General features: G+C 32.5%; 1 protein-coding gene across 1 annotated transcript in view; it reads left to right on the top strand.

Moving 5' to 3' along the window:
• Positions 1 to 627: 627 nt before the first annotated feature.
• Positions 628 to 10,377, top strand: part of LRRTM4 (leucine rich repeat transmembrane neuronal 4) — a 765,263-nt gene continuing 755,513 nt past the window's right edge. Inside the window, exon 1 of the mRNA XM_063077791.1 lies at positions 628 to 2,205. Within this exon, the coding sequence (XP_062933861.1) occupies positions 628 to 2,205 (1,578 nt within the window). The remainder of the gene's footprint in view (positions 2,206 to 10,377) is intronic.

The following is a 10,377-nucleotide window of genomic DNA, read 5'->3' as shown; positions in this document are numbered from 1 at the left end:
GCAGAGAGCCACACATACAGACATTAACAAACTGAGAATACCTCACAATTATGAGTCTTCATACCATGTTACGTTGGCTGACCATACTAGTCCCAATGACATTTTTTTCTAGAACTCATATACTGCCGTCTAATTGTGCACCAAGTATACAATTTCGGCAGGACAAACTTGGTTTACCCTGACAGCTTACTGAAGCTCCTTTGCGAGAGTACATCCTGTTTTCTCAACTAGGAAAGATGAACAAGCACCCGGTTTACTAAATCACATTTCTGCCCTTACCAGAAGACATCACGCACTATTTTTTTTTCGTACTGTGGTTCAACACATTAACTAGCTGAATATTATTGTTATTAAAATGTCAGCATTCAGTGATAAAAAGGCTCTGTGTTTTTGTACTGTTGAGGTACATAGGAACTCCTGAACTCAAGAGAATTTTTTTTAGTTCTACAGCACTGGGGTGATGTGAAGATCAAGAAAGAAAGAATAAACAGCAAGCATGCAATGTTGAAGAAAATAATGCTTTTAATGTTAAACACCTTGTCCTTAAATCCACTGTCCCATTACTACATTAGACAAAATGCCCCTAATATTGGTAAGCTGGTACTGATTTATTTTAATAGCTTCACAATGTATGTCTGTCTTCTTTTTAATATTGTAGGTTTCCATTTAATTACACAGCTTAAAGGCATGAGTGTGGTGCTGGTGCTACTCCCTACACTGCTTCTTGTTATGCTCACGGGCGCTCAGAGAGCTTGTCCAAAGAACTGCAGATGTGATGGCAAAATTGTGTACTGTGAGTCTCATGCTTTTGCAGATATCCCTGAGAACATTTCTGGAGGGTCACAAGGCTTATCATTAAGGTTCAACAGCATTCAGAAACTCAAATCCAATCAGTTTGCTGGCCTTAACCAGCTTATATGGCTCTATCTTGACCATAATTACATTAGCTCAGTGGATGAAGATGCATTTCAGGGGATCCGTAGACTGAAAGAATTAATTCTAAGCTCCAACAAAATTACCTATCTGCACAATAAAACATTTCACCCAGTTCCCAATCTCCGCAATCTGGACCTCTCCTACAATAAGCTTCAGTCACTGCAATCAGAACAATTTAAGGGCCTTCGGAAACTCATCATTTTGCACTTGAGATCTAACTCACTAAAGACTGTGCCGATAAGAGTTTTTCAAGACTGTCGTAATCTTGACTTTCTGGATTTGGGTTATAATCGTCTTCGAAGCTTGTCCCGAAATGCGTTTGCTGGCCTCCTGAAGTTAAAGGAGCTCCACTTGGAGCACAATCAGTTTTCCAAGATCAACTTCGCTCATTTTCCACGTCTCTTCAATCTCCGCTCAATTTACTTACAGTGGAACAGGATTCGCTCCATTAGCCAAGGCTTGACATGGACTTGGAGTTCCTTACATAACTTGGATTTATCAGGAAATGACATCCAAGGAATTGAGCCGGGTACGTTTAAATGCCTCCCCAATTTGCAAAAATTGAATTTGGATTCTAACAAGCTCACCAATATCTCACAGGAAACTGTCAATGCATGGATATCATTAATATCCATCACCTTGTCTGGAAATATGTGGGAATGCAGTCGGAGCATTTGTCCTCTTTATTATTGGCTTAAGAATTTCAAAGGAAATAAGGAAAGCACCATGATATGTGCAGGACCTAAGCACATCCAGGGTGAAAAGGTTAGTGATGCTGTGGAAACATATAGTATCTGTTCTGAAGTCCAGGTGGTCAACACGGAGAGATCACACCTGGTCCCCCAAACTCCACAGAAGCCTCTGATTATCCCTAAACCTACCATCTTCAAACCTGATGCCATCCAACCCACCCTTGAAATACCAAGCCCTTCTCCAGGGTTTCAGATGCCGGGCACAGAGCAAGATTATGAGCATGTTTCATTTCACAAAATTATTGCTGGGAGTGTGGCTCTCTTTGTCTCTGTGGCCATGATCCTCTTGGTAATCTATGTGTCTTGGAAACGCTACCCAGCAAGCATGAAACAACTCCAGCAGCACTCTCTTATGAAGAGGAGGCGGAAAAAGGCCAGAGAGTCTGAAAGACAAATGAATTCCCCTTTACAGGAGTATTATGTGGACTACAAGCCTACAAACTCTGAGACCATGGATATATCGGTTAATGGATCTGGGCCCTGCACATATACCATCTCTGGTTCCAGGGAATGTGAGGTATGAGCCATGATCCTCCTAAAAGCATTTCTACTGCGGGGAAGGAGAGGTAAATGTTTGAAGCTCTAGAGGTGTCTCTAATCACTAGAAAGATTAATGACCCTTTTGCTTTTGGGTTTTGCTTGGTGTGAAGGTTACTTAATTAAATTACAACCACCAGGAAATTGACTGCTTTTTCTTTTTTTTTTTTTAATGGTTGAAACTTGAAGGAAGTTCATTCAAGGATGAGATTAAGTTGGAATAAAGCACGATGTTAAAACATCTGTTTTTTTAACAGTTTGTATACAGGGGTTGGACTTAAAAACACATACAAACAAAACTCTTCTCTTTCTGAAATTTATGTCTGGTTCTTGATGTTGGACTTTTGTAACAGAATAAAGATAGGAGGGGGCCAGCTTAATTTAAAAAGAAAGTGAGTTTACCAAAATTCCAGGAGATAATGAAGATTTAAACCAAAGAGCAATTTACCCAAGGGTTGATTTTGTTGTAAATTTTTAGTTTTGATTGAAGCATGCAACAGGGATTTCACAGCCGTGTTACTTGCTGTTTAGTTATTATACCAGCATAGAGAATGTCAGAGGCCTACTGTGTAATTGTATCACGCTTTTAAGACTTTCTTTCTTCCTTCTTTCTTTCTCCCCTTCCTTCCTTCCTTCTTTCTTTCCCTTATGTTTTAAAATTACTGGAACATATATCAGTTTTCAAAGGATTTTTAAGTGCTGGCTATTGTGTGTGTAATCAGAATGAAACTTAAATTCTATGTTTTGGCTTTGTCCCTGGTAACTAAAATCAGGTTGTGATGTTGTGGATGATGTAGCAATAACATAATGACAGGCATAACAGGGACTATTTGTCTGTGTTGCTGTCATCCCCAAAAGGAATAGTAGTATTCTTGTTAAACTTATGCAAAATTAAGTGATACAAATATTTATAAATAAAAGGAGAGAGGTTTGAGTTCTGGGTATTCTCCCTTTCTGTGACAGTCTCAAATGAAAGTATATATTTCATGTTCTATCCTTTTCGTCTTCGTGAGAATAAGTTTGGGCCTATTTCCTGATTATTTAATTTTAAAGATCACTTATAGAAGCATGTTAATGAATAGAAAAATAGTCACAAATTTCCAAATTGTCAATAAGTTATACTGGATGTAAATTGTTCTTTTCTTGGTAAAGGTGATCATTATGTGCAATGACTGACTGCCAAGGCCTTGTTGCTGGAGAGAACTGGTGAAGAGAGGTGGAGTTCTGGCAATATGCTGTTTTAGCATCTTATTTTAGATGAGCACTTTTTCAAAAGAGAGTTTTAATGAGTATTTAAAGACTTTGACATTTCTAATGTTAGTTATAACAGTTGGAAAATATAATTTGCTCTTCAATAATATATACTCCAATTTTTTCATATTCCTAAATACAGATGCTAATGAAAATGTTTTCAGACAAAGCACTGAATTTGAAATAATCTCCAACTTAGTACAATTTGGACTATTGAACTGTTCTTCACAGAGTTCGTTTTCTTCTTTTTTGTGTATCACTGAAAATGAGAAGTAATCCCAGATAATAAAACTCTAAAAGAAGCTTGTATAAGCAATTGCCCTTAAAAATTAAAGTGAATAAAAGATTTTCTATAAAAGTCTAACAAGGCTTGATGTTTTTATTACAGGCCCACATTTATTCAATATAGATGAATATTAGTAACACAATTTCATCCTATTTTATTCTGAGTTCTTGATTCTCTTAAAGGCTAGTAAGATAAAGAGAAAAGGAAAATCGAGGTTCGTTGATTCATTTTCTCTTGACTTTTGTAGAATGGTGATTTTTATTTATAAGAATCACCAGGAAGAAAGAAAGATTCTTAAAGAACAAGGACTTGAAAACAGGGATTCTAAAACTTTTCCAGAAATCTTAAATTCCACCAATCATTTCTTCGAAAACCCTAGGCATTACCATAATAAAGTAAAAGATGTTTTATTCCATAAAAACATGGGTGTTTAAAAACACATTCTGATACTATATTATATAAAGTGGAGTTCAAGGTCACGAAATTGCACTAGCATTGTTGGGAATGAATGGGTTGTTAAAGCATCAAACAATGAAGAATTTTATAAAATATTGTAAAGGTACTATTAAGTCAAAATGGTGGCTCTACTGAAGTTGGTCAAACTTGCCATGCCCAGAAACTTGGAAAATGATAGGCTATCCTTTGAAGACCATTACCTCAATGCGGGAGGATGAGAGGCTGCAATAAAACTCCATTTAAATGAATATTAAGTTACTTTGAAACACAGACACATAAAAATAATTGGAGTTGCCACCCATCTTTTTTGATAGCATGTTCAGTATATTACAGTTATAGGTGGATATTAAAAATAAGAAAAACGAATTGTTAGAAATTGGTAATTAGGGAAACCCCCCAATCCCCCTTATTTCTTTGTCACCCCAGAGTAAAATTTCTCCTGTTGAGAAAATTTCCATTTGGGAAAACTTCTCCACAAAATGAAGCAAAGAGAGGGGAATGATTTGTGCAAATTTATGATTTTTTAGAAACACTAAAGAAATGCTGAATTTTAGCTAGTGTTGTTTTTATACATCTCATGTATCAATAGCATAGAAAATTAAAAAAAACAATTGATATATTTACAATACAATTTTACACTGCAGGATTTTTTTATTATTATTATTGAAAACACCAAACTCTACCCAAAAAAGCCATAAATATTTAACTAGAAAAGTTAGCATCAAGTGCTAATTTTCTAAGTGCCTTGAAGGGGAAAAAAAATTACATTAAATTGAAAAGTTCACTTTCCTCCTAATTCATATTCAGTTATCATGACCTAAATATAATTCAAATAGTCATTTTGTTTCTTTTAAGAGGAAAATAAAAATATTAATATTCCTCATTAGTATGACATCTGTGAACCATCACACAAATACAACATGCAATTTTCAAATTAAATAATTTGGCTCTACATTTTGCAAGTTTTAATTTTAAAAAGTCTATGTGCACACACCATACTAATAAATTAAAAGATAATATTTTAATAACTTAGGTAGTAAAAATTTCTTGTATCTATAAATGAGGAATAATTAATATGATATATGGCATGAATATAAGAGATACGTACATTGCAATCATCATACTTTGGCAGATCAGTTCATTTGGTTGAACTGAATCATTTAATTTGTCTGTCCTCAATATGTACTCAGAAAAGATAACTTAAAACCAGAAGGGTACAGCTTTGCCTAAAACTTAGTGATGTGTCATTAAAAATAGAGAAAATTGCAAACCACTTACTTTTGAAAATACTTTGTGAAACTTTGCATAATTTTATCTCATTAAAAAATATTACAGGGTTATGAAGTTACTTCAGTCAGTATACCAAAAATTTTTTTAGAGATTATAAAGAACAAAGTTTTGAATACCTAGTTCTTCTAGGATTTATTTTATCAACTGCCAATAGCCAGCACCTTTATAAAATTAGCCAACGTGAAAGAGAGAGCATTCTAGTTTATGTTTTACATTTAAAAGATGAAATTGGTGAAACCTTAAAATGAATGAAGGTAGTCTCTAAAGAGAGTTTCCATCCAAAGTGTTTTAAAAGTTAAGTAAGTGAAATATAAAGCTTAATGATCCCATAATGCTAACAGTGCTACCATTAGGAAAATGGCAATATCGGTGACAATATAGTTATATATTCTTCAGTTATACAGTATTTTGGTTACATACTTCAAAGTCAGGTAAAATAGAAGAAATACTGGTTTACAGTTTGGGCTAATACTATTTCTTTCACTGCTATGCTGTGGATGATATAGACCATTTCTAATAATTTATATTTGTTGAATGTATTAGATCAAGTTCAAACTATTGACTTAAAATGGACAATTAACTTCTTCTGACACTTTAGTAATTGACATTTTGTGATGTACTGAATGGATTTCCAAAGACTACAATGCATGATATATATTCAAAAGGGATTCTAAATGAGGCAGGCCCAGTATCATTGAATTTAATTAATATTTTACCAATATAAAGCTATAAAAATAACTGTATTTAGGTGTCTCACTAATACTGTGTCATGGTAAAATGTTATAATTGAAATTATATTTGTATATTGATGTACAGTATATTTGTGTGTGTTTGTGTGTATGTGCGTGCATGCGTGTAGTGTTGAAATAGAGAGATAATATAAATATTTTTCCATTAGACTTAATATCCATTTTGAACATTTGAATTATTAGTGAAAAAAATTTTGGGTTAAAATTACCAGGATTTGTTCATCAGTAATATATTTTTTAAGGTAAATGTTTTATCATCTTTAAAAATCACAAGTATCTTACATCTCCATAGTCTAAAATTCTTTTTATGAAAAAAAATTAATGTAGTCAAGTCTGTATCTATACTTGTGTAGTCAAGTCTGTATCTATATATTGCCATTTTTGGCATTACTTTTGGCTAGACACTTCATTTCTGTGTGACCCATCACTCAAATGAGAATATTCTACCAGCACAACATTTCCCAACTCAAGGCAATTCTCAGATTGGTACACTTTTCTCTATGGTCATTCTCAGGACTGAAAAAGCAAGATGAGGTATGAGAGAAAACCTGGGTTATTTATATTCATTTGTCAATGAGAAAATAATCAGCTCCTTGACTTGTTAAAAAGTGAGGTGCTCAGGTAAACAGCCATGCAATTTTTTTTATGCTTGAGTGGAAGATATACAACACACACAACCAGAGAAGTGCATGAGCACACATGCGCATGTGCACACACACATAGGAGGGGTTTTCAAAAAGTTCATGGGAAGATTTGTATTATCTTTTAATTCCATTTTCCACAAACTTTTTGAAGTACCGTTGTAGATGACTTTTAAATTCTGCCACGTACTTAAAACTCTGGCTGCTTTTTAAAAAATCGATTGTATGAATTTGATCCAATTAAAATCTATTTGTCAATAGAGTTTTTTATTAGAATTTGCAAATGAAAGTAGTAAAGAGTGACAGGTGCCAAAAAGGTCTGATATGGCTAATTCAGGAGGGATTTTAAACTGACAACTTAATCCTTCAATTCTTTTTCTAGAATTAGTTGATATTGGCATCTCATGGAAAAGGTTTTAACAAGTGGTTGTTCTCTGAGATTCCAAGCTGAGGCATCTGACTCTGGTCTTAGGAATGTATAGCTTTTAACACACCCCAGTAATCTTCACATGATACCAGAATTTTTTTTCTTGAGTTTTTCTATATTCAGTAAAATCTAATCATTCCTAGCTCTTCTCAGGAATTGCATTTATAGATAGTTTTATGCCTTAGAAGTTGCTCAGTAATATTATCATTGAGGACTTGGTTGACTCATCTGAATTTTCATGTCTCTAGAGTTTCATAATTCACTGAATCAAAGTGAAACAGGGGCAACCTGTATATCACCAGACACAGGGAGTTTTGAAAAATTAGTATGTCTTTTGATCAGTGAAAAGCATGAAGTGATGTTGAATATGTTTTAAAAATTAAAATTGCTTTTTATAGTACCAGAAGAACCATCATTCATCAAGTCAGTTTAATAAAATCTCAATATTCTTAAAAGGAAAAAAAATTATGGGGCTCTTTTTCTCATGCACTCCATAAGCCATTAAAGTTTTAACTGTAAGTTAAGGAAGATTGAGAAAAACACACTATAAAGCCATTGGCTTTTTAATGAACATCTTCTTAAAGCTGCTAGATAGGTGAAAAGGCTATGTATTTAAACTCCTGCTAAGCACTTTAAAAATAATGCTTTCACTGTCAGGAGAAATTAAGGTCTAAAAAAAATGGAGCTATGGGAAATTAGTCCTTTAAAAGTAAGATGTTTGCCCTTAAGTCGAATCTATTCATTGTGCTATTTGTAAACGTAAGGGGTGGGAGTGAAATCACAGCGAAGCTGATATGCATTTATAAAGGTTTTTAAAAAATGGTGACAATATAAAAAAATCATAAAAATCTTGTTCAAAAATTATGAAGAAGAATGAATAAAAGGAAAACATTGAACACAAACTTATGCCTGGATATCAAATAAATCAATAAACAAATACATTATTAAATAGGTTATGACATTTAGCATTAATCACTAAATCTGGCAAGAATGGTCACATTTTTCCTTTTTATCTTATTTTTTTAAACACAAATTCTTCTAGAAAAGAAAATAAGTTTTAGTAAACATTTTAATCCCAAGTTTTAAAAGAAAGTTGTAAAGGTAAAAAGAGTAACTATAACTTCAACATTTCTGGCACAAATTTACAATTTTCATTTTTTACTAATATTTCAATGTTTGGTTTCTTCAAATCTCATTAAGTTTAAAAACTAAAAAGTGCATTAATTTTAACAGTGCATTTGAATGTCTCAAACCAGATTAAATAAGATTGATATGGATGAATTGCTTAAGAGAACTCACTCTATTTTAGGTTGTAAATAAGCAAAATATGTACTTGAAAATAGAAATATAAAGAATTATGCATTGATTCTATTTAGAAGGAATTTTTAATGTTAAAAGAAAATTATATAGAAACTGATTTGGGAATAGCAAATTACATAAGGAGGAAAAATGCCTGAGAATATTTCATTTTAAAAAGGCAGTGATACTTAATTCATATTCACTGTATATTTTTACTTTAAAGGGATAACAATTGTTTAGCTGCCTCCTCTTAAAATTAAATGCCCCCAGATAACCATTAAAATTACACTGATTTTCTTAAAACAAACAAACAGAAATAGTCTTTGAGTATAAATTCTAAACTTGATTTTTAAAGTTCTTCCCTGTTCCCTCAAGTCACATTTACTGACATTGGTTCTTTAATTTGCTCTTGAAGATCTAAATATCTGAGGTGTTGAAAATTATTAAAAATTGATTTCTTCTTTCCATTAACTGACTCCTATTAAATAGTTTTACTTTTGAATGATACTCTAGAGTACTGCTTGTTTGTTTCATAATAAATTTGATCATAATGCATTTCACTATGAAGTACATTAATATTTACAATTTTAAATTGACACCAACTATATTCAATGGTTTCTAGTAAGACTTGAAATAAGAAAAAAAAAAATGGAAACAAATTAATTATGTCTGAGTCTTTTTTAGTATGGTCACCGTGGATGAAAAATTGATATTTTCTTCTGTGTTTATAGATCTACAAAAGTAATAGCAGAGAGGTCAGCCTTGAAGTACTTTAGGTTGATGGTCAAACCACAGTATGGACCAATTTTTCACTGGTCCAGTGGTTAGATCAGGGGGTGAAAAAAGAGGTCTCAGATTTGAAACCAACTCACTTTACTTCTCTAATATTGGACAAGTAAATATATATCTGACCTTTCTGTGTTATAATTTTTCCATCTATTGAACTGGGATAATAACTTTCCAAGTAACTTGTTGAAATGATTAATGAGGTACTACTCAAAAAGCACTCTGACCTCCTCCACAAAAAGCTTCAGTGTAAATATAAATGATTATTAACCATAAGCCTTATGTCTACTGAAAAATGCAAAATGCGATGTAGCTGTATTATTTTCATTGTTATTATTAGTTATAATGATGGCTATAATACTCCCTGATGCAGAAACAAGTGTTGTGGTTACATTTTTACTGAAGCAAAAAATAAACCTGAACTTTCAGTCCCTTTTCTGAACTGTAATTTAGTTTGGGTACCAGACATGGCAATATTTAATAACATCTCAGAATTTATAATATACTCCCTTAGCAGAATATTTTATTTACCTTTCAAAGAAAGCCTCATTTGTATTTCTTTTATTGGTACTAACTCTGAAAAAGAAACAGGTTATAGTAACAACTTACAAATTCTCAGTCTCATCAAGTATTGCCCTTCAGTTCATTTTCTTAACAAGTCAAAGCAGTTTTAATTCCTGAAGTGTTTATGTATCATAAGTGGGAGTTTTAAACAATATATAAATTATTCCTTATGAAATAAAAACTTAATAAGTGATTTCAAGAAGAATTAATATTTCTCTAGCATATATATGTGTGTGTGTGTGTGTGTGTATATATATCACTTAATGCTTTAGTTTATATAATATCAGTTTAGTTTATATAATATCAGCTGAGTTATTTTTGCTGAAACATATATTGCATTATTCATAACTTTGTCGCCATAACTGTAATATATTTTAATGTGAAAAATAATTCTTTTTGTTTC

The sequence above is a fragment of the Cynocephalus volans genome, chromosome 14, assembly GCF_027409185.1.
Source record: "Cynocephalus volans isolate mCynVol1 chromosome 14, mCynVol1.pri, whole genome shotgun sequence".
Lineage (NCBI taxonomy): Eukaryota > Metazoa > Chordata > Mammalia > Dermoptera > Cynocephalidae > Cynocephalus > Cynocephalus volans.
Note: the sequence above shows the minus strand (reverse complement) of the source record. Positions and strands in the feature narration are given on the sequence as shown.